The sequence below is a fragment of the Botrytis byssoidea genome, assembly GCF_014898295.1.
Source record: "Botrytis byssoidea strain MUCL 94 chromosome Unknown BBYS_027, whole genome shotgun sequence".
In the NCBI taxonomy this organism is placed as follows: Eukaryota; Fungi; Ascomycota; class Leotiomycetes; order Helotiales; family Sclerotiniaceae; genus Botrytis; species Botrytis byssoidea.
Window position 1 is genome coordinate 219,570 of NW_024065868.1, and position 23,457 is coordinate 243,026.

Sequence of the window (23,457 nt, forward strand, 5' to 3'; positions counted from 1 at the left end):
AAATATCGGTTCAATGGAAAACAGCGATCAAGCATCAAATCCATTAATTCAATTAGTCACCGCCCGGTCCAATCATGTGTGAAATCTTGTAAGTCTGTGTGGCTGCGTATAGTCGGCGAGTGTCAAATTTCTTCCTGGAACGACCGTAGTGAGATTGTAATAAGGAGGACTAGTACCGAATAGATAACAAAGAAGCTGAAATTATATAAAAAAGGTCGGAGTTATGATTAGCTCAGGCCCTAATGCAATCGCCGATGTTCGTGTAAAGAAATGCATAATACGCTAAGTAGGGCTCGCATTCGATGATTCATTCTCCATTTCAGCAACTTTTCCCGATGCCTTTTGCAAACACTGCCATCTCACCCCGCTGAAGCCTACGATGCTATTGAATGCCTTGTCCCTTCCCCTCATATTTTCGAGTAGTGCTACCACATGCCCATTTCGTCTCGCACCGGGCACATCGCCACCAGCTTCCCCGCGAAACTTCAACTCTAGTTTATCTTTTCCGATAGTCATTTTCGCTAGCGGAGCTAACAGCAATTCTTTCGTCTGTTGTTTCGACATTTCGATTAACTCACTATATGGTTTATTGAACGATTCGCAGGGCAAAATCTTGGGGAGCAAAGCTTCGAAACGAATGGTTCTGGTAGAAACTATGAGATGTCCTGGAACATTATGCAAAGTGCAACGAAATGACAGAAGATCTTTAGATTCTTCATGCATAGCGCCCAAACCTAGAGCTTGAAAATGAATTGTCTCGGCTTTGGGACTATTTTCCTCGTCTCCCGCTGGCCCCACCGATACCTCCGGACTTCCGAATCGGTCAGTTGAATTCTCCAACGCGCGCAGGTTGATTTGTTTCAAGGCAGAAGATCCACGTTCCTGAAGATATTGGAGAGACCATTCTGGGTACGTGGGGATATCCCAAAAGGCCCATTTGAGCGGCGAAACAAGCAGGCGATATCGGGGATATAAAGAGCTGATGGGCCAGCAGCCAAAAAATATAAGACCGACAACAAACCAGAATACCTTCATGGTGAACTGCATTGAAGCACATGCACTAAGTAGAAACACGGCTGAAAAAAGGAAAAGAGAGTGAAATGTAGACTGCGGGCGACGAAAGTGAGTAAAACTGTCGTAAACCTCAAGTAAGTTGGCCAAATCCGCAATCTGTAACTGTAGATAGGGGCCCAGTTTGTCCAAAAGAGGGCCTAGCCAGTCTTTGTTTCCATGCTGGTCCATGAGTTCTCCGGCCTTCAGAGCTGTAGTTCCTCGCTCAATATTTCTTGAAAATTCATCCCGCAACGCGGACACCGATGAAGGGTAATAGTAGTTCTTTGCAGTCGCGTAGACAATATACGCATACTGAACACGAAAAGGTTAGAGAAGATACTTTGAATCCGAAACTTACTTACCAAGAATGACATGATATATGATGTATAACAAAGCAATATATATGATATCAACCATTTAGACGTTCGCCATTGGTCCTCCCATCTGTAAATCTTCCTGATATCTACTGCGAATTCCTGCAATGGAGCACTGACTATAATCAGTCTTTCTACGTGTCTGCGGAAAGTGTCGATATCGAAGGGAAGTTCTTCAAAATCATCGATGTATTGCGCGGTGAAAGGTCGTGAGCCATGAAGAAGTTTCTATCGATTATTTAGAATGAGGTCGATAATATCAAAATCTGCGCAGACTCACATATCCAATCCATTTTTCCCATTTAAATTCTGTGAACCCATGATCGTCTTTCCTTTCAAAATGCTGAATGGGCGGAAATGCTGGAGGAATGTTTTCAACGGCTCGAACACGGTGAACATGTCTGGCGGTAACCCAAGCAACACGCATTTCCTCTCGAGTTCGCTGGATTTTGTCCACCCTCTTTTCGAAGTAGTCAATGTTATTTAGATGATCCTCAATCGCATCCTCATCATCGCCAGCATGTTGAGCGTCCTTGGCTTGCTGTAAGCCATCGTGGGCTTCAAGGAAGTCAAAGTTTGCTTGATTTGAGAGATACGGTCGACTTTTGGCCAATTTCCCCGCAGTTTGTCTTGTGGCTTTCGATTTGATTGACGCGATAGGGTGAGCTATAACATCTGCAGTCCCCTGCAAGACGTTTTTTGTTCTTTCTACTCGCGATCCATTTCCCAATCTGGAGGTATTTAGTACCTTTTCTGCATCAAAAGCTGGGCTCTGATTGATTTCCTCCACTACAGCGTCGAAAAATTCGTCCTCTTCATTATCTTCGGATGTGAAATCGCTACCGTCAATCCTCAACAGGCGTTTGGCTTTTGTCTTTGCTTTCGATCGTATGCCATCGGGTTCATTGCGAAGTGATGAATCACTCAAGATTTGGGAGACCAGAGGTTCCTTATTACGCATCATAATCTTTTGATTGGTTTCGTTGCAGTAATTACCTGGCTAGGTAAAGGATATCGTTTGGCTCTGATCATTCTCGGGCTCGAAAAATGCTTATCGACCTTATCAAAGCTTCGACCGATGGTGATGAGACCGGTATCTGAATGTGAATACAGGGTATTCTCCAATAAGCCAAGAAAGGCAATGGCCTCTATATTACTGCGAGGCTGAACGAGGCTGTATTGCCTCTGATGACGATGCCGTCGGTCAGCTTTGTTTATGTCGTTTGAACTTGTGAATTTCGCGGAGCTAACACTCCGTGCGTGGAAAGTTTGGCTGTGGCTGAAGCTACCCCACTATCATTCTGTGGCTCAAGATATCAGGCTCAGCCTTACCTGAACTTCCAAGGTTGTCTTTCCTTCGAGCCTCTACTCTATTCTCACGATCGACCTCCAATATCACCCGAGGATTGGATTGTACTTTATGAAGTCACTATGTCCCCTTTCCAGACGTGTTTGCAACACGAAGAGTTCATTATGTCGCACTCCCAAACGATCTCTCCTGACGCTAGCGATTGAGACTTCGTGCGATGATACAAGCGTTTCCATTGTAGAGAAGCATGAAAATAATTCTGCCACCTTACACTTCAATTCCAAGGTTACATCGGACAACAGATCATTCGGGGGAGTGTGGCCTATTGCAGCACATGAGTCTCATCAAAAGAACTTAGCACAATTGGTGAAAGAAGCTATTAGGACTCTACCTCGACAAGAATCCACAGATGCATCATTTCAGAACACTATAGCCGTCGCATCATATCATGGATCTAAGTTGTATAAAAAGCCAGATTTCATAACCGTGACACGAGGCCCAGGGATGCGAGCAAATCTCATCACTGGTATTGATACTGCGAAAGGTTTGGCTGTGGCATGGCAAATTCCTCTATTAGGTGTAAACCATATGCAGGCCCATGCTCTAACGCCACGAATGGTATCAGCCCTTGAAGCAGGAACCAAAACTGAAAACAAAAAGTATGAGAATGATCCTGCCTATCCATTCCTCTCTTTGTTGGTTTCTGGTGGACACACCATGCTTGTCCATTCTCGTCAACTTTGCGATCACGAAATCTTGGCATCAACCTCGGATCTTGCGGTTGGAGACATGGTCGACAAGACAGCACGAGATATTCTACCAGCTTCTGTAATTGAATCTGCATCGGATGTCATGTATGGACGTGTTATGGAAAAATTCGCATTTCCTGATCCCAATTCCACATATGATTATGAGCCCTCTGAAAAAAGTATTGCACAGATTCCAAGGCCAACAAAATATGAATGGACATTAACACCTCCCTACATGAGTACTGGTCATCGTCCATTAAAATCTTACAATTCAGAATTCTCATTTTCTGGTGTCGGAAGCCAAATCAAGCGCATTATGAACCGTAATCCAGAAATGGATGTGACAGAAAGGAGATTACTTGCTCAAGAGACTATGAGAATCGCATTTGAACACCTCGCTTCTAGAGTGATTCTAAATCTTGAGAGCCCAGATTTGAAGGAAACAAGAACCCTCGTTGTCTCAGGAGGTGTTGCTGCAAACCAATATCTGAAGTATATATTGAGGTCATTACTAGATGTTTGGGGTCATAAAAATATGAGATTGTTATTTCCACCTCCAAGATTCTGTACAGATAATGCAGCTATGATAGGGTGGACAGGTATCGAAATGTGGGAAGCTGGCTGGAGGAGCGACTTGGATATACTGGCGGCTAAAAAATGGCCAATCGACCCCAGAGCCGAGGGCGGGATACTTGGTTTAGATGGCTGGAAGAATGAAATTATTTAGGTTAGCATTCAAAGTCTTCTGTGGCTGATCTTTAATCATATGACTATGCTATTTCCCGAGCATCGATATCAATGGACTTGCGCCGGAATTGCAGTTAGACATATCCCCAGCTTCTTCCCGTTGTCCCCTCGTTCTCCTTCTCCCTACCGAATCTTGACTTTCTATCACGCTCCAGAGCCTTTTTGACCGATGTAATAGTATCTAAAACACCCCCCTCTCACTCCCCCTCCACTTGCTATCACAAAAAAAGCTGGCTGGGCAATATTTATGTAGCCCTCGGCGTTGCAAACTAATTTTGAAAGTTGCTCAACGGGAGGTAGCTTTATCCACAAACTTTAAATCACATGTCCTATCTGATATGTCGAATCAAACTCCACCTCCAGTTGAGCGAAGAGATTACCAAGCTCCCTGAAGAAGATAGATACAGGATTTGGTAGAACGGAGATATGGTTTGCATAAACCCAGCTCCCAGGTTCCAGTTTAGTTTGTATTGTCATTGGTAGCTCTTTTTGTGCTATTATTACTCAATTTAAATTGTTGGACGATTGGTAATTGAAAATTAGAGTAGATGGAGTGAGACTGTTTGTTCTTAGCACAAAGAGCTTGCTACTGCAGGTTTTGTTTGGGTTTGACGTCCTCGATCAAACACATATTGGAAGTCCTCAGGAGAAAAAATTGTAGAACAATCAATCTGACATCGTTTTGAACACTTCTTGAACTAACAGATACCAAATGGAGTATTCATAGACTTGTTGTGGTTTTTATTGTTGTCTATGGAGTCAAACTATGGTTAAGCCGTATTACTGCAGTGTTTTGTTGTCTTCTTTTATGATTCTTTGTATTTTGCCATTAGAAACCACTTTGAAAACCCGAAGTATATGGATTAAGTCAGGGAAAACTGTTTGGGAGATATTACATTATCTATACAGAGTTTGCGAGAGTAGTGATTTGTATGAGTAAGAGTAACAATAACAATGAAGTTATGTGACTAGGACTGGCTATATATCTGGATCACTTTACTCAGTACTTCTTCCTTCTAGTCAATATCAGGCAATATAGCCTTATGCTTCCTGCATTCTGCATATATCAAACTTATACACCTAATTCAGACTTTATCGAACTAGAAAGGCACTAACAATTATAATCGGCTCTTTAAGCCGCCGACTGCTAGTGCTCCCTTCAAAGAAACTGATGCTAGTGTTTTGAAAAGTCATCTAACTAGATATTGCTTACTACTTTCGCATAGCAGATGAGATTTCATCATCTCATTTCCTCATTGACAGCTCATTTCTCCATATAATTGCTCATTTATTCATGCTAGTGGTAGTTAAATTCGAAACGAATCATCTGTCTATCTACTTATTTCTTTATACAGTCACTCGTTTTTTCATGAAATTACCGAAGTGCACCCAAGATGAAGAGAACATTCACCATCATGATACAAATGATCAAAATCTCACTCGAATCTGTCTATATTAGGCCCACTTTCCGGGCACAGAATGTAAAATTCATGATCAGTTTTTACTTTCCATCTACAAAAACAGCTTCATAACCACAAATTTTCTATTTCACAACATTCCAACAAGTTGTACATTTAGGTAAGTTTATTTAGTTTTCCTTCAATCAATTTAAAAGACAATGACCTTCGAGTTCTTTGACTAACATCATCAATTATCCTAGAGTTCATTTTTTTGTACCACATACTGATCGAAAATGTCTACACCAACCGGTTTTGGCTCTCACAAGGATAGTAAAGTTTCGGGGAGCCCCAATGTTCTACATTCCAGATCACAGGAAACTCCTCCCATCACAGCACAACCTGATCAAAGACTACATGTTGCACCCCCTATCTCGGACAATGCTCTACAACATTCATCTGTTGATGATGACCGGCAACAAGTCCGAGAGGTTACCACAGAACATAACCGAGAGCCTGTACCTCCTTTCAATCTACCGAGTCTACCATCTCAGAGGCCTGATCCACAAAACCGTTTTGCCGATCCTTTTAAGTGGCAACCACTGTCAGGAGAGCCTCTGAGTCCAGTTCATGGTAGCTCTCTACCGCATGATATCTGGAGACCACAGAGCTACGCGAGATATAGCAATACCAGCAATGATAGTGTAGCTCATGTCAATCCTTTAGGTCCAGACATTTGGAAGCCGCAAAGTTACGCTAGAGACGGTGATAGCAACAGCCATGGTTCTCGTCTTTTCAATCCTACTCCGAATCCTCAAGGAGCAAGCTCAAGATTGAATCAGGTCAACTCGAATCGGCAACTACCTTCATTAGCACATGCTTTCCCACCGACCAACAATAGTTCTACTCAAAGACTCCCTCCGTCAGCATCAGCTGCTCCGAAACCCAACATGACGTATGCCCCACGCTTCCCTTTGTCATCAGAGGCTAGTCAGCCTGCCGACGTCAAATCTACTCCTCGCTTTCCTCTACTATCGCAGGCCAATCCAACGACCAACATCAGTCCTGGTCCGCAACAACCTCCACCAACACCAACTGCTGCACAGCACCTCCAATCAACACAAGACATTCTACATGCCACCAGCAACTCCGCTGCACATCCACCGGTACAAGCTCCCACTGCTACTCTCGACCACATTCCATCCGAAAAAGCCGAAGAGCTTCGAGACAGACTCTTCAAACTCACCTCCGACTACCAACGTCTCTACAGCACCTTCATGTCTAGCGGAGACAGCAGCCCCAACGCCGCTCGCTGGAAGTCAATCGACATTGATCTTCCCTATCTCTTCGAAGTCCGTCAACAAGTCATCAATTTCCTGGTTGCTACCAAAAGATTCGAGAAAGGAGAAGAAGTCAAAGATGTGCAGGGATTCAAGGAATCTCAGAAACCTTTCTTCAAGAGTTTGGAAGACGCTGTGGGTGTTGCTGTTGAGAGGTTGACTTGGTTGAGGAGAAATATGGAGGGTCCGGATGGGTATGCTTATCCGCATCGAAATTGGTACTATCAGGTGATTGGGAATAATTTGCGAAGTCATGGTTTATCTCCTGCGAAGGAGAGTGAGGGAGTTGAGGAGAAAAATAGTGAAAATAATGGAAATGCTGGAGATGGTGGAGCATCTATTGACAAAGCTACAAGGCATGGCGATGAACATGGCAATTTAATATCTCCATCATTGGACTCTGAAGATGAAAGAGAGATGCAAGCAGAGAAACAGATGAGGATGTAGTGTTTTGGGGGCTTGATGCAATGTTTAACATTGTTTCTGGTGGTTCTGTCCAGAGATTGAACTATCATTGTCTATGACGGCTTCCTAGATACTGGTAATTTAGGGGGTTTCTATGTTTCTTCGGCATATCTCTTCAATTTCCCTTGTTAGACACGCCAGTGAGCATACTTTCACGTTTCTTGCCAACGTCCTGGAAAATGAAGGTGAGGATTTGTTGTAGCTTTAGATACCTACCTACATATGATAATGAAAAATCTTGGCAATGAGACGCTTCTACAAATTCAAATTTCAGACTGTTACAAATGAATGAATGTTAAAGTAAAAATGTTTGAATAACGAATGAAATTTTTTTTCCTATCCAGCTAACACTGAGTACATGCCCAAAAGTAAATCAAGAAATCTAGAATATGTGAAACTCGTCCTTTTTTCTGTCTTTTATTGTTTTGAAATGCAGAAACATAGATTCATCCAACGAAATAAATAACTAAACTGAATATATAGGAAAGTGTGATATCTCGTGTATGCTGATCACTACAAAGAAAGGGCATTGAATAGAGGAAAAGATTAAAGTAGGAAAAGTTCAGTGCCGGCGGGGCACTCTTGAAGCACCAGAATAGCTTCGCAATTCCGAAATTAAGTAATATTTCGATGATGAGACAGCCGTCGCTCAGAAGATGAATGCAGATTGCGGGTACGACATGCCAGTTAATCCCAGGCTGAGAATCAATTCTTCTAGATACCGATCAGGGAGCGTTCTTGATAGTTCGTAAATCTGAACCCAGCCTCAAAGCACGACGACATTCCGTTTCCATCCGGTTTGCTTATACTATAGATACAGGAATTCCAAGATCATCTATAATTATTTCCAAGAACGAAACCACGCCCTTCCGGAGAATGATTTTTCACCATGTGGTCGAAGAGAAATTCTCGGTGGAAGTAGCCGCTGGCCTGGAACGAACATAACATGCAAGTTTTTGTACCATCGTCCAGTAATCAATTGTCATTACCTGCGAAGAAGCCTGTCAAAAGTGCTGGTCCTTGGCGGCGATCAGAAAGCTTATGGCTAAGAACGTGCTGTTGCATCATGAGCTTGGAGCGGTCTTCGTCATCATCAGCTATGGCTCGATAAGTACAATCAATAGGTGCAAATGGGCAGGTATCACGACCATTCAAACACAAACGATGAAACCAGAATGGAATGTAACGGGTTCCCAAGACTTTCTTATTGATAAAGTCAAGATTGGGTTGAGCATCGGCGCCTGTGTAATGGCTTTTCGTGAGATGATCAATTAATCCTGGAATATCAAAGGGAGCGTATTGGCAAGTCTCTATCAGACACCGATAACTTCGCGAACTATCATGCTTTCGGAAGTGCTCATTAAATTTGTCTTCTCTTTTAAATAGCTTCGTAGTTCGATGACACCCGTAAACAGGACAGACTACTCGGAACTCTTGCCTATGAATAGCCTTGATATGTCGCTTGAGTCTTGAACAATATTTCATTAGCTATACATTCGGTTTCTATAATGTCAGGAAAAATCGTAAATACTAATGAGTAGATATAGAAACACATTATTGCAACGAGTCAAGTAACTTACTCATATTTGCGCGGAAAAGTATTGTTGCACCCTGGGTAGTCGCAACTCAATCTGCCCTCTTGCCCTCTCAGAGCAACGTCAAGAGATCTGATATTCCATTTCTTAGCAAAAATTCCGATTCTACATGTCATTGATGCTTACCCATGAGTTACTCCTGATAGTTCTTGGGGACTTGGTGAGAATGACGGTGCAGTGGCTATCTGACCAGGAATTTCCTCATCATTGACCAATGGGATCGGGGGAAATCGTTTACTTATATCACCAGCTTCTACGAAGCCAGTCATCCAAACTTCGAAATTGGGCTCTGTCGAGAAAACCTCGTTCCATTTGCCTGAGTCAAAGCCGACCGGCACATATATTTGAGCCTCTGGTACAAGTGTAGCAGCATATGAACTGCTCAGAGGCGTAGTGTTGAAGGACGCTGATAACGCTAGCTCCCTAGTTTCATTATCATTTCTCTTCAAAAGATCGATATTATAATCTGCGGCAGCACCGAAGTCGTAAGAAGACGAGCCAAGCCTTACAAGAAGAGTTGGAGGCTTGCACGAGTCACGTGCATCTCGCGTTCCCAAAAGGGTCACATGCATAGTCTTGATGGTTTGTGACATATTAATTAAGTTATCTTTTTTTTTGAAGCACCATAAAATGACTATTCTTTTCTCATTGAACTTGCTCGCTATTGTTAAGAGAAAATCACCCAGGTATCCGGTATTTCCATTGGGTCTAGATGTTGGACCCCTCAACTATCATGACATAACTCAAGATTCAATGCCTTAGGCAGTTGGTGGATTGCGTCTCTCATCAACGTGCACAACACTTTTGGAGCCCTAGTATGATTGTTCTTAGGCTTAAGTAGCCTCATGGATGTCACACACTGCCAGAGACATCCGACGAGCTGTTATTTGGAGATATATTTGAGATAATATCTGGTGGCAGATGCGGAATGGATCACGATTATAGTGAGCAGGTACCAAAATATTCTAGTCAACTTAGCTTTAAAATGACTATCCACTCCATATGATTTTTTCACAAAAATGATCATGCTTCAAAGTCGAAGCTAGGTTCTCCATGTTGGCACTCCTTCCTTGGATTGTATGGAATTGTTGCTCGTCATCTCAATCCTTAAGAGTGCGGGGAATCAAATGATCTTTAAAGATAAAGTGAATACATGACTATGCACATCTTAATAGAAATCCGAAACTGAGCTTAGATTCTTAACGTCGTCAAAAAAATCTTCTGTTTCTTGCTGACGTACAAGTTATTCTCAACAATGGCCATGAGCAACTTAACTCCATTTTTAGCTTCATACAATGAGCTTATCGAACAGTGGCAGGAGCTAACTCGTATCTTGAAAGGTATAGAAGAGAAATCAGTGGGGTTTCCAGAACTTATTCGGATGATTTGGGTTTTCAGACAGTCTTGCGTTGAGTTTCAAAAATTTCAGGTTTGTTTGCGCGGGCTCTCCACCTCTGGGACGGCGATACTAATTTTCCTCAGACCAAGCTGGATTACTTCAACGCAGAGTCTCCATCTGGTGATCTCTTCGGTCACTGGCAAGAATTAAGCTCTGATTTCAATAAGATTCGAGCTTGTTTTGCTGCTCTTGAACGGAGCATTGACAAGTATCACCATTCCCGAGCAATGGCTAAACCATCTCCTCTTACTCCAGTCGATCTATTTCGCCCATCTGCCGATTTTCCCAATATTCATGACAGCAGATCTAATATGGCCAAAATGCGAGGCTCAAGGATTATTAAGAAGAAGCCGAGAAAACTCATTATCTCCATTCCGGTTCACACATTCGAGGGTTCGTTTTTCGACGGAACCAAAAAAGCGCGGATTGTAAAAAGGGAGCCGGGGGAGTTGACCTTAATCCTTCGAGTGAGCAAAGAGTATCTAAGCTTAAATGCGAGACCTCAAGTAGATATGGAAGAAGAAATGCGACTTTGTGAGTACATCAGCATTCTTGTTTTCCGCTGCATCTTGACTGATTCTAACTTATTACCATAAAAGCTGTTTTGCGCCATCAAAAAGCAAAAGAAGAAGAGGCAAGGAAACAAGCAGAGGCAGTTATAGAGGCAGCGCAGAGAGCAGCTTTCGAGAAAGCAGAATCTGAAGTGAAACTTCAAGCAGAACTTGAAGCAAGGCTCCAAGTGAAAATTGAAGCAGAATCTCAGACAAAAGCTCAAGAGACTCAACCTCAGCAGGTCGCCAGCCATACTCTGGTGGATCTTAATGAAAACATCACTCGCAATAACTGCAAAAGAGCTTTCACTGACGACGGTATGCCTTTACCATTGTCAAGAGTTCAAGCACCAGACATGGAGGAAATACGAGTTGCTCTTATTACTACTACAAACCAGATGTACGTCAGTAATAAACAAACAGTCAAAGCTTGCGCAATCAAACGTAGAGTTAGGAAGCAGCTTCAGCTTGATAAGAATTTCTTCGAGGAGAATGGTTGGCCAAAAAGATGTGAAATCATCATCCTGGAGGCATTCAAGGAGGCCTGGGTAAGTCTTCAGCCAAGCATATTTCGAGCACAATTCTACAAAAGCTTTGACCTACAGCAGACTGACTTGTTTGGTGTCATGCATAGTGTTCCGAACTTGTGGGATATTAGATTTACTTCGTGTGGAAGAACTAGGTGATCTTTTTTATCTGAAGTGAGTGTTGTTGAGATTACAAGATCATTCCTATACTAATTTCTCACTAGAATTCATTAAAGATGCAGCTGTGTTATTGATATGGTTTGGAGGCAGAAGTCTATGGAGTTGAGCAATCATTATCGTTAATTGCTAGGAATCACATCTATATCTTTTTGCGATTCGTGATCACAGCTGGGAAAGGCATTTCTATACAGAATATTACATAACATCAATGGGAGAAGCACATATAAATACAAATTTGAAATTCAAAATGCATAGTTGATGTGAATGTGATAACACCTTTTTTCCTGTAGTAGAGAGCGCAATCGCAGGTATCTGTGTGATGTAAACTGATCTTGACACCGTGTTTGACGATACAGATTCACTTTGCGCCATTCCGAGAAGCCTCAAAACATCTTCTCCATCTGTATTTTTAGGAGATAGGTAATTTTTCTAAAAATCTTCGGTGAGTTGATAACTCACTCTTAATCTATACCACGATTTCTTTCCTGAACAAAGCATACCCGCCCAAATTGCAGTCAAAGAATATATAACGATTGATTCTAAACAACACTCTCTTCTCTTCTCAAACCTTAACTTCCCAAATCACTAGTCAGGTTGGTAAAGCAAATATCATACTTCGTTAAGACAAACATTGATTTGTTAACTACAGATCTTCACCATCGAGATATTGATCGAATTTCACGCGGACAAAACTGTCCAGAATCCGCCTCATGTCGACAGATCAACTCGTCGTTAAGTTACGCTACACTAAAAGCCAGCGCGAAATGATTGAGAAGATTGTGACTATGGAAAGCATTGTTGCTCGAGAAGATGCCACTGGGGCCACTGGGGGCCAAAACATCAGGAATGATAAACAACCCAATGCACCTACCAAATTACCCATGGTCGAAAAAGTGCGAGCTCGTCTCCGCAGTATTTTAAGACGTGGAGACTGTCATCCAAGTACTAAATACAGAGATTGTATCTCCCTTCTCGAAGATACACTTGAGTCTGTGACAGACTCTGTCGCCACAGAGGATGGAGCAGGAGGTTCGGGTGGTCAGCAACAAAGGTCCGCGAAAGACAAAGATACCCGGAAAGAGATTGAAGATTTACAAATCAAAATTGCGAGATTGTTAGCAGAGAATGAGAAATTAGAGGCTACAAACAACGAATTAATTTGTGACGTCGACAAGAATGAGGCTGAGCTTTCAGAACTAAGAGAGGAGGTGGGACGAGTAAGAGATAATGAGAGTAATCTGGAGGAGATCACCAACAGTTTAGAGACTTCACGCAACTACACGGATAAAGCTCTCAGTATCTTGACGTCTCTCAAGAAAAAAGAAAATACTTACCGCGAGCGCGTTTTTGCATTGAAGAAGGAACTGCAGATGTGCAGAGCAGAGAGAGACGAGGCTCTGGCAAATTTGGACAGTCAAACCGAGAGCTTTGAGAATGAACATAAGACCTTGGTTGATGAGAACACGAAGCTGGAGGCGACACTAACAGGTTTCAAGAGGAAATTGGATTGTGTAATGGAGGGTGTGGAGGGTGTGGAGGATGCTACTTCTCATAAAAAAAGGTAGGCTACAGGGTTCTTCGAGATACTAGCTGCCGATGCTTTCTTTCACAATTATGGTCTAGGGTTTATTTGCTTTGGCAAAATGCTTTGAGGGTTGACTCAAATGTTCTTTCGAGAAGAGTGTTGATGTTACTCGCACTTACATTTATTTTACTTAAAGGGTTAGCGACACTAGTTTAGTACTTTCATGCTATGAACTTCTGGTTACGATATCTCAAGAAGCACTTTTGAATCTTGATTGAGTGCATAGACTTTTCAAATCATATTCGTACGTAAGGACCAGCTGGGCATTTCGAGGCCGACGTGAGGCTTCATGTTTCTGAAGTCAATCATGGACGCTTGCCTACATAGTGCAAGAGCGAGGATTCAGATGTTGAATCTCATCACGCGACATAATAGCGTTCTAATATCCAAGCGATTCTGCCGACATTGAAATGAAATAATCAGCGTGTATGAGACGATATCAACGAGGCTATCACCAAGTTTACTTGATACCTGATCACGTTATTACATCACTTAAGGAAATACACTGTTTTGTCCACAAACCATATATTTCTGTATTAGAAGACACGACAAAGTCATTTCTGCTTGATAATATTCTCTTTCTCTTTCGTATTCTACTCTATTGAAGTAATTTCATTCTTCCCACAAAATTTAATTTGAAAGTGAATATATTCAGCGCGTCAAACTGGGTAACTGAAATAACTCTCAAAAAACATTCACAACAACAACCCCAACAACGCGCTTTCGCACCTTTGCTATCTCACAAGGCTTCGGTCAGACACATTCCTGTGCCACAAATCGAACCTTGCCTATCGAAAATCGAATAAGCGCATATTACCACTCTTTCCTTGCAATGAAGCAAACCTCCCGCCGTACACCTGGTCAGCCGACAGACCAACCCAGCAACGCCATACACAGGCTATCAGAAGTTGTACCTCGATTTCAATCCCTCACCGTATCCTCAGCAGCCAATCAAGCCAAGACAGAATATCGACGAGGTGAATTTCTTGAGCAGTTAGTCAGCCAGAAATATCCAGCAGTGGTGGCCGAGGAGCATATCCAGTTTATTCGTGATTCTTTCACAAGCTTCAATGAAAAACTTAAGAAACTACATACGGGTGTACCAATAGTACATCAGGGACTCAGAAGAAGTGCTAGACATAGTAATATCGACAATGGCATGAGTGCTGAAATGGGTGGGGAGATGGCTATAGACGTTGATGACGATAAAGATAGAGATCATAATGAAGATCGTGAGGCTGCATCTCCTCAACTTACCGCGGAACAGGAGGCAGAAGATGAAGAACACTGGCGCCAAGCAGTAAATGCCCATTCAATTGATACGACTATGACCAATTATTTTGTAGAAATGGGTTACCAAGCGCCACCTTCTCCGCCAAAGGAAGAATCGAAAGTACAAGAACAGGAAGAACCTCGACTCCCTAAGCGCAAGGCTCACTCGAAGAAGTGGGTACCAAGTCTTACCAAGAACAGCAAACGTGCCTCGCTACCACCCCCCAATACCGAGCAGCTATTCCATAATCTATCCCTGCACAACACTGCACCTGAACAAAATGTTGCCGCAACTGGTACCATAGTTGGCGGGTCATTAGAGTCATCTCTTTCCAGTCCATCAATGCCTCCTCCCAAGCGTGCCAAGACGGAATCTTCACCCTCTGCCAGATCAGATTTCAGACTCAAGCAACCTCCTCGCTGTGCCTCGTGTGTACAGATGAAAAAGAACTGCGACCGTCGAACTCCTTGCGGAAGATGTTCTGGCATGCGCGACTACAAGTTGTGCATTCCATACTGGAGAGATTTGCAAAGAAATTGGGACGCAGAGCGATCAGGATTGTGATTCTGATTCTGGGGGTGCATGTGTGCACTTGGTGTGAGTGTTTTGATTTTAGTGTTTGGGAACTAAGTGAACTAACCGAATCACTAGTAGACCTTATCCTGTTTCTCTCCTGAATATGATAGACCTTGATAATATTCATTAAGTGAAGGAACGAGACTTTGTCATTTTGTCAATAAGCTGCGGTGTGATTGGCGCATCTCTCACCTTATTCCTTCGCGGAATTCGTACTTGAAAAATGGATATATGACATCCTGATGGTTTTTTACTGGCCAGCCTCATTAATGGCAGCATGTAGGAATAGCAGTTCATGTATTGGCATAGAGAATAATGTTTTCTTTCTTTCGTATCCTTTCCTGCGTAACAATTTTTTCTTTTCTTTACTCACATAATTTCAGACCTTTCTAAATCTCCTGTCATGAGTACGAATAATGTAGAATAATAGACAGAATGATATTTCTATGAGATATGATGTTAATGATATCAGCATTTTTTGAAGCAATGCGGTGATCTTCTGAAGATCTATGATAACTGTGAACTTATGAGTCACTTCAATGATCATTTGTAAACTGGAAAGTCATTATATGGTAAATATGATATCACAGGCTCAATTATCCTAAGCATTCATGGATAGGGACGATGGAGGCAATCTCATACAAAACTATTCTATTCATCGTGATTTCTCCGACTTCAAGCGCAAACAGTTCTGGTTCTACTCGGTGGTTTAGAGCATTTTCGCGTTTGCTGTTGCTCAATATATTGGAAAAGCAAACGATCTCATGATATATGAATACTTATACTCACGCATCTACAGTCATATAAATTTCTCACATTAATTTCTTTTAGTGGCATATCTGCTCGACATCAAAGTAACATACATGCATACGCTATCTCACCTCTTGTAAAGTTTCTAGGTGTGATACCACGAGGCTGATCTCTAACCTGCCATCATCGGGACTTCTCTGTGTCATTCATACTGCAAGAAAAGTGAATTAATCTTTGATCTTGACAAAATCAAATTTGTTTTTTTCTTCAAATTCACTCATTGGTCCATGCACTGCCCTTTCACTCCCAACAGTCCTCCTGAAATACGCGAGCCACGTGACGCTAGCCAACAATGGAATTGCTCTTGATTTCTAATTGAGTAAGCGAATCAGTATAAATCTAAACCACGCTAAATTGAATTTTGGACCTTGGTATAGCACCGCTGATTAAATAAAATTCCTGTGCCCGACTACAACCTTTTTGATTTGATTACCCACGACCACCTCTGCGAGAAACTTCATACATCCAGAACAGTTTGGTAATCGTTACGATGGCTTCCTCACCCTTTTCCGACATGCTAAAATCTCTCTACCACCCCGATCACATTTTCGGCGACGAAGATACGTGGTACGATGCGCCCGCCGACTTACCACAGCAAGAAATCGAAGAATATTTTGATGCTCTCGAGAATCAGAATTTTCATATCGTTTTGGCTGTGAGTAATCTAATTAATTTGATATTACCTCTATGAGAGTCACCCTTTCTAACAGAGGAAAAGACCAACAGATTTGTCAACAATCCAGAACGGAATTATTGGCCTATACTACCTACAGACACACTTAACAACGAAATCGGCGTCTTTATTACAGACGAGAATCTTCGTGATGACGATCGAGAATATATCCAGCTTCAGCATATACGCGCAAAGCTTTCAAACTTGCACGATAATCATGAGCGTGATATCGAGGTAGAAGACCACACAATCAGTGTGACTCTCCAAAAGCTTTGGGCTGTTGGAGAAACATTACACGAGCCGGACAATATCTATACTGGCTCCGATTATAAGAGAAAGAGAGATTTGGTCCTGGAGAGAATCAATGAATGTTCTCGGACAAAGGAACGCCTTGAGAATGAATATCTCGACACCGTATCGATGCTTGCGAAGAAAATGAGGGAAATCTCACAGGAATGGAAGAAGAAATGTAGAGAACGCGAAACAGAATTGGCCCTACAACAGCTGCGAGCGAACAACTCAGAGATACAGAATCGTCTCCAGAATGTATTGAGAGAGAAGGCGGGACTGGAAAGCGGATTGGCTTTTCTCCAATACGACAATGAGTTAATTGAGACCCGTATGTATCAATTTCAAGATGATTATAACCATCTTCGAAGAGTGAGAGAGGGCGTGTTGGGAGAACATAATCGGAGCGTCGATCGTGCGATCGAACAACAAAACGATGACGCAATTCGAAATCGAAATCTTGAAGCCCATCTCAGGAATCACCGTGAAGCGATCATCCTCGAAAGACGTCAACGAGATGCTGCGCGCGAGAATTGTAGTGTTTTGCTGGAGAATCTGGGTAGGGAAAGACAAGAGCTGACATCGCTAAGAAGAGACCTGTTTGAGGCTAGAGCTCGAGGAGATTGTTTGAATCATAGCATTGATGCACTCAAAATGGAAATAGACGATCAAAAAACTGGAGTGATGAGCTAGAGATGCATGCAATGCAAGGAGAGGTATTTAATAGAATGGATGGAACATGGGAGCCTTCAGTTTATAAGCGTAGATTTGAGGAGTATGAGGATCGCGAGATGGAAGAGAGAGCAGCAAAACGCGCGCGTCGCTAATAGTGGTGTGTGACTAATGATTGGCATGGTTAATGTATTTTGTTAAGAGTAGATAGATGCAATACTTAAGAATATTATACGATCAACTGTTTTTTATGCTATTGATACCACGAAATACCATCCCAAGAGGTGATTTCCTTCATGTCTGCCATCACATCTCATATGAATAAGGATAGCTTTTGGGAGGCACCAATGCCAATTCTCCCGCACCCAGGAAAAACACTTCATCACGAAGCACAAGACGCTTTCCAATGTATACTACACAGATATATTAGTTACTTTTATATACGCCCGGCCGTATGAGATGGACTTGGAATGTGGAACTACTGCATCAAAATTTATTGTTTCGAGAATTCGGATGCAAATAGCTCCCACTTGGCAGTCCAAGGGTTTCTGCAAATCCAACCACAGGAGTCTTTCTTGAAGTATATCTCGAAGTTGATACCCAATATCAATCTTCTACCATTCGTTCAATATTACTCAGTCTTCCTATTTCACCATACACTGTCCCAATCATCAACATCGTCAACCTCATCTACAACAGTGTCAATGAAAATTTCAACGGTGAATCATATGGCAATCCGGCTTCATGTTCAATGCCAGCCAGTTCAAATCCTCGCTGTATTCTCGAAGGGCAAATAGAATAATTCTTAGATTGACCATGTTGAATAATACAGCATCTTCACTTCACTGCCGCTAATCACTCAGAAACAGCCAGTGTCGTTGTAATATATAGAACCGTACTGAAATATGATCTCTCATCTAGCTTAAAAGCATTTCTTCGCACCAATTTGATTCTGATTCTTCACAATAACTTTCTTGACATCAATTCGACTTGATAATAGAGAAAACTTACTTTACAATTTCAACACTTCAATACAAGATTTCTTCACGATATCCATCGCGATAACTCTCACAACTCAAATTCATACTTCCAGAACGAACATCTTCAAAATGTCTACTTCATTCCAATACAGAGACGCCGGCGCACAAACTGTTGAAGATATATTCTTCGACGCTCCTGAGGAGTTATACGAGGATGCCCTAGAGAATCAAGAGGTTCAATGCGTTGTAAGTTTTCCCGCACTCCCTTGAAACATATGACTTTTCCTAACTGCTTTACAGGAAACTCATCCATACCTTGCCAATCCAGACAAGAACCACTATCCAGATCTCCCAACAGAATACCTGCGGGATGAAATCCAGACTTTCAATTCTTATGAACCAGCCCCGTTTCAAGTGAGCGATCCTGAGTATGAGATGCTTGAGGTGATTGAGGAATGTCTCATCAATGTACAAGAACATTATGAAGAAAAGATGAAGAAGGAAGACCGTAGATTCAGCCATGTTATGGCTCTCTATAAGGAAGTCATCAGTCGTTCACTCGATCCTTCAGAGATGCGCACGCTTGAAGCTCTCAGAAAGGAGAGAAAGCTATATACCAGATGTCTCAACGAAAGCACGAGATATCAGAGACTCCTAGACAGAGAGTATTTGGTTGAATTTAACGAACTCAAAATGGAGGCAGGTGACATCATGGATAAATGGAACTCAAGACAAATCTCGTTGGTTGCAGTCCCTCACAAACTGCTTGTTGAAGAACATGCTCGCTGGACATTGCTTAGACAAAAGCAAATGGAGTATGTTCACGATAAGACGAAGAATGTGGTCAAGGAGCAGGCAAAACGAATCCGAGAACTTGAGTATGCACTCTCTGTAGCCCAGCAGAAACCTGCAGCCACGCCATACATCTATCATGAAACAATTGGTATGACCCAAGCAGAAGTCATGGTTGATGCATATCAAATGATGTATCAGCAACAAGGAAACCACGGCGTCCAGAATGTTGTACAGCCCAGTGGATATCTTGCACAATCCGATAACATTGCAGCTCCGAATGAGCAAGAGCAGGTGAGTGGGGATGAGAACTTTGCTCAGGCTCGGCAACCACATGACTCCGAGAACACAGGCAACCCGGAAGTATTAGCCGATTCTGGAGAAATTGAACCACTTACAATCGCCGATGGCCAACAAGAGGCCCTCCACGAAACAAAACTTCCTCAAGCACCCCAAGCATGGAATGGCCAACACCAGGAGAGCCCAACGCTCGCGGCTAATTCTGTGAAAACTGATGATGGCACCATCTCAAATGGTCCAGCTGACATCATCGAGGAAGGAGAAATTGTTGAAGCAGAGCAGCCAGTTGGTTTCGAACAGCAAGAAATTCTAGAGCAGGATGCCAATTTGCCTCGGGATCAATCTAACTTTGCGACACCCACTAGACAAGAAGAGCCAATCGCTACTGGAGGCATCATTTCCCAGGTACAGGAAAATATTGATGACAACACACAAGAAGTCCAACAGCCAGTAAATCCTCTACCTACCCCGCATCTAGATGCTGCATTCCCAATCATTGCAAATCGACAGATGCAACAAGACAGTTACGTCAACTATATGGAAGACGAGGAAGATGAAGGCAGTATGTATCCCGTGCATTCTAGAGATCCAATCAAGAGAGCATGGGCCAGAAAGAAGTTGGATCTAGACTTTGACAAGAAGAAGATAGATATTGTGGATGAAATCATGCAGACAGGGAGAAAAGAGGCTGCGTTGGAGAAGTGGGCCGATACAGTCACTTGTCTCTTAGCAGAAGTTCCACCAGATGACCGTGCTACAGAGTACGATATCCAGGACTTCGACGAGGATGAAGAAACTGATGACGAGTATGGCCGCAAGCGCACTTTCGGTACATATGAGGAAGACGATGAACATGAGGAAGAACACAGCAGAAAGCGTGTTAGACCGATAGGCAGCGTAGGTTTATCATTACTTGACTATTGCCAAAAATTCTTACTAAATGAATACAGATTCCCACCCGTACTGCGGCAAATTCGCTTATTTTTGAAGCAACATCGGACGATTCTCCTGATCAAAATATGTGGGAGGAGCCAGCCACTAACTATGTTGGGCACGATGGTGTGCATTATGACCCAGATGGTCGACGTCAACACACGCAGGCTGATGCTGGACAAGAACATTTCAATCATGATGTCAATGATGGCGGCTACCCTGTCCGCCAGGATACCTCACTTCCACCACAGCAGCAAAATCCAAGCCCTCCAAATGCTTCGGCTTCACGGATCAGACCATATCGTTCAAGATTTGCTGCCGCTAGGCGCAATGATCCGGCACCTACTAGACAAAGCAGGCAGAAAATGCTCCGAAGTCAATGGGGTCACTGGCAAACTAAGCTATTTAGCCAAAGATAGGATTCCATTGACACCATGAGAGTTCGGGTTGAGAAGCTATCGAATGCTTGACGCTGAGGGTTGGGAATTAACAATGGGCTGCAGATCTAATGACAATACATTTCGCAGGGTTAAGGAAAAATGACTTTGGGGTGATTTGAGATATTGTAATGGTGTTAGGGGGAAGTAGTTTTGATATAAAGGGGATGATTGTTAAGAAATGGCGGGATCCGGGAGTGGTGTTTGATTTGTGGATTGGATTGGGATGTGAAAGGAATAATAGCACACAAAAGTGGTTGATACATTGCGAGGAAGAGTTTTTGTGGAGGTATTCTGGGCATCAGGAGTCTGTGTCGCTGTTGTAAGGAAGTTTGGTGGAATGGGTCTACATCTTTTGAGGCATCTGTTATGACAGCACTCAGTTTGCATCGGGCAGGAATGGTTATTCTCTCTGCCCTTCAGTTTTTTTATTTCTTCGCTCTTGCATTTTGGTTTAGTTTTTACATAGCGGCAGGAATCATACATGTACATGTATCTAAATAGCATAAAAAGGAAGGAACTACCTTCTCCCAAAAAAATACATATTAAAATCCAAATCTCCTTCTGCTTAACCTCGTGAACAACAATTAATCAATTCTTCTCATTTCAACCATTCACAACAATTTTGGGTAGAAGAACATTACTTACTTCATTCATATTCGACACAGTCTCCATAGCTTAAGCTACTTGAACCTCAAGCCCAAGATACACGATGGCCGAACTGGCTGAGTGCCCCAAACCTTCCTTCTGGGCTGTGTTCATAGGATTGGCTGAACAAGCTGTCTGGTATGTTTTCATTGTGCCCAGAATACAATTCATCATGACCTAAACAATCATCATTCTAACTATTCACCAATAGTGACCCCTCAGAATTCAGCAATAAAGAAATCGCGGAAACAGTTGCCTCGCTCAGTATCGAGAGTACGATGTCTCCACTTCCATTCGAGCTTTCCCAGATCATAACGATGGTACTCGGATTCATGGTACTAATGCAATCATCTCTCCTCACGAGTCCATCCAATCTTATGTGGTTGGTGAAATCCATATTTTCGATTATGTACGAGTTCATCTTGAAACCTTACATCATGCTCTATAAACTCGTCGGTCCAGCGAAACTTCTTTATCTTGCCTTGGACACATTCTGTATTTTTGCTTTCATCGGTTTCTGTTATCTATACCATGGTTCTATTGCAGGCTTGGGATGGGTAGTCAACATTTACCAACCCAGAAAGGCCCAAAATATCGCTGGTTTTCCGAACATGTCTCCAGATTGTCAACTCCAAGAATGCACTATCTATCTCTCGGCATGGTGTAACAAGCCTTTAAACTTGAAAGTCATGGAGGTCAACTTGGAAAGAAAGTCGGATGATGCGAGAGAGTTCTCTAAGGGAGACCAAAAATTCATATTAGGACGGAAAAGTATAATCAGTTCTACTTCTACGGAATTCATTGTCAGATTCAAAAAGATGGTAAGAGATGTGCGTGCTCGTGTCAGATGGACTCATGCAGCTCTTTTATTGCTGCTTGTGTTGATCATACAGATACCAGCTGTGTCAACAAATGCTCAGTTAATACCAGGCATTATTCTTCAGTGTCCCGGTTGGGCGGCAGGAGTGTTTCTCACCTGCTACCGGTATATGGAAGCAGCTGTGATAACGAAGGCTCAATTAGTACCAGGACTTTTCGATCAATGCCTCGTTGCAGCAAAAGAAATACTCCTCTTTGGCTACCAGTGTCTGAGAGAAATCTTTCTGGGGGTTACGGCGAGCTTTAGCAACTTTGACTATGAGGGTATGAATGAAGAATTTCGTAAGGAAAGAAGGAACGAAGGTATGCGCGCTGTGGAAGTGGACGATGGGTATGAAGTTGTTTATGACAGTAAACAAGCTTTCATTACGCGCTTCCGGAATGTCAATAAGATCGTGCGAGATAATTTGTACAATCTACTTTGGCTTTGGTTTTTTTATAGCTTTATGCCCTATATTCTTCATCTTCTGAAAGAAACGATTCGCCGAGGTGAAGAGAGACGTAGGGCGGAGATACGTAGGGCGGAAAGACCTTAGAAGTAGAGAAGAGGCAGAAAAATATGGATATTTGTTTGTCAGGACGCCTGTATAGGCCAGCGAGTCAAAAATCAGGTTTAGGGTAAGATATTCGGAGGGGTTCGTGTTTGACGTCGGTGTCAATGATAATTGTAGAGCTAGCAAAATAGAAAACAATAATAGCGTTGGGAATATCCATAAATTCTCTCCCGTCGAAAAAATGTTGTGATGTTAGTGACTGGAGTGAACTGAATGGTGCATAAGATCTGCTGAATAACGATTTTTGGTCTTACTGATGTTTATGCAGAATGCTTCAACCATTCACGAGAATTTCCATGCTTCACTCGAAGCTCAAGAAGTGACTCGTTCGTCACCGCGTATAATTAATGCCAGGTCGATTAATCATAAGC

At 42.5% G+C, this 23,457-nt stretch overlaps 10 protein-coding genes across 10 annotated transcripts; 8 read left to right on the top strand and 2 right to left on the bottom strand.

Moving 5' to 3' along the window:
* Positions 1 to 282: 282 nt before the first annotated feature.
* Positions 283 to 2,391, bottom strand: EAE97_010348 (uncharacterized protein; the record flags this gene model as incomplete). Its single annotated transcript, XM_038880863.1, has 3 exons — positions 283 to 1,365; positions 1,416 to 1,655; positions 1,708 to 2,391. The coding sequence occupies 3 exons, from the start codon at positions 2,389 to 2,391 to the stop codon at positions 283 to 285; spliced, it is 2,007 nt and encodes a 668-aa protein (XP_038728257.1).
* A 456-nt stretch (positions 2,392 to 2,847) lies between these two features.
* EAE97_010349 (uncharacterized protein) lies at positions 2,848 to 4,212 on the top strand (the record flags this gene model as incomplete). Its single annotated transcript, XM_038880864.1, has 1 exon — positions 2,848 to 4,212. The coding sequence occupies one exon, from the start codon at positions 2,848 to 2,850 to the stop codon at positions 4,210 to 4,212; it is 1,365 nt and encodes a 454-aa protein (XP_038728258.1).
* A 1,713-nt stretch (positions 4,213 to 5,925) lies between these two features.
* On the top strand, positions 5,926 to 7,416 carry EAE97_010350 (uncharacterized protein; the record flags this gene model as incomplete). Its single annotated transcript, XM_038880865.1, has 1 exon — positions 5,926 to 7,416. The coding sequence occupies one exon, from the start codon at positions 5,926 to 5,928 to the stop codon at positions 7,414 to 7,416; it is 1,491 nt and encodes a 496-aa protein (XP_038728259.1).
* Positions 7,417 to 7,927: 511 nt separating this feature from the next.
* On the bottom strand, positions 7,928 to 9,622 carry EAE97_010351 (uncharacterized protein; the record flags this gene model as incomplete). Its single annotated transcript, XM_038880866.1, has 3 exons — positions 7,928 to 8,902; positions 9,015 to 9,134; positions 9,156 to 9,622. The coding sequence occupies 3 exons, from the start codon at positions 9,620 to 9,622 to the stop codon at positions 8,410 to 8,412; spliced, it is 1,080 nt and encodes a 359-aa protein (XP_038728260.1). The 3' UTR covers positions 7,928 to 8,409.
* A 662-nt stretch (positions 9,623 to 10,284) lies between these two features.
* Positions 10,285 to 11,637, top strand: EAE97_010352 (uncharacterized protein; the record flags this gene model as incomplete). Its single annotated transcript, XM_038880867.1, has 4 exons — positions 10,285 to 10,458; positions 10,512 to 10,962; positions 11,028 to 11,527; positions 11,614 to 11,637. The coding sequence occupies 4 exons, from the start codon at positions 10,285 to 10,287 to the stop codon at positions 11,635 to 11,637; spliced, it is 1,149 nt and encodes a 382-aa protein (XP_038728261.1).
* A 759-nt stretch (positions 11,638 to 12,396) lies between these two features.
* On the top strand, positions 12,397 to 13,251 carry EAE97_010353 (uncharacterized protein; the record flags this gene model as incomplete). Its single annotated transcript, XM_038880868.1, has 1 exon — positions 12,397 to 13,251. The coding sequence occupies one exon, from the start codon at positions 12,397 to 12,399 to the stop codon at positions 13,249 to 13,251; it is 855 nt and encodes a 284-aa protein (XP_038728262.1).
* Positions 13,252 to 14,103: 852 nt separating this feature from the next.
* EAE97_010354 (uncharacterized protein) lies at positions 14,104 to 15,108 on the top strand (the record flags this gene model as incomplete). Its single annotated transcript, XM_038880869.1, has 1 exon — positions 14,104 to 15,108. One exon carries the CDS (start codon positions 14,104 to 14,106, stop codon positions 15,106 to 15,108), a length of 1,005 nt encoding a protein of 334 aa, XP_038728263.1.
* Positions 15,109 to 16,420: 1,312 nt separating this feature from the next.
* EAE97_010355 (uncharacterized protein) lies at positions 16,421 to 17,584 on the top strand (the record flags this gene model as incomplete). Its single annotated transcript, XM_038880870.1, has 2 exons — positions 16,421 to 16,585; positions 16,625 to 17,584. The coding sequence occupies 2 exons, from the start codon at positions 16,421 to 16,423 to the stop codon at positions 17,582 to 17,584; spliced, it is 1,125 nt and encodes a 374-aa protein (XP_038728264.1).
* Positions 17,585 to 18,672: 1,088 nt separating this feature from the next.
* On the top strand, positions 18,673 to 20,987 carry EAE97_010356 (uncharacterized protein; the record flags this gene model as incomplete). The annotated part of the gene is made up of 3 exons (XM_038880871.1): positions 18,673 to 18,789; positions 18,844 to 20,532; positions 20,586 to 20,987. 3 exons carry the CDS (start codon positions 18,673 to 18,675, stop codon positions 20,985 to 20,987), a joined length of 2,208 nt encoding a protein of 735 aa, XP_038728265.1.
* A 730-nt stretch (positions 20,988 to 21,717) lies between these two features.
* On the top strand, positions 21,718 to 23,068 carry EAE97_010357 (uncharacterized protein; the record flags this gene model as incomplete). Its single annotated transcript, XM_038880872.1, has 2 exons — positions 21,718 to 21,791; positions 21,865 to 23,068. The coding sequence occupies 2 exons, from the start codon at positions 21,718 to 21,720 to the stop codon at positions 23,066 to 23,068; spliced, it is 1,278 nt and encodes a 425-aa protein (XP_038728266.1).
* Between the last annotated feature and the right edge of the window lie 389 nt (positions 23,069 to 23,457).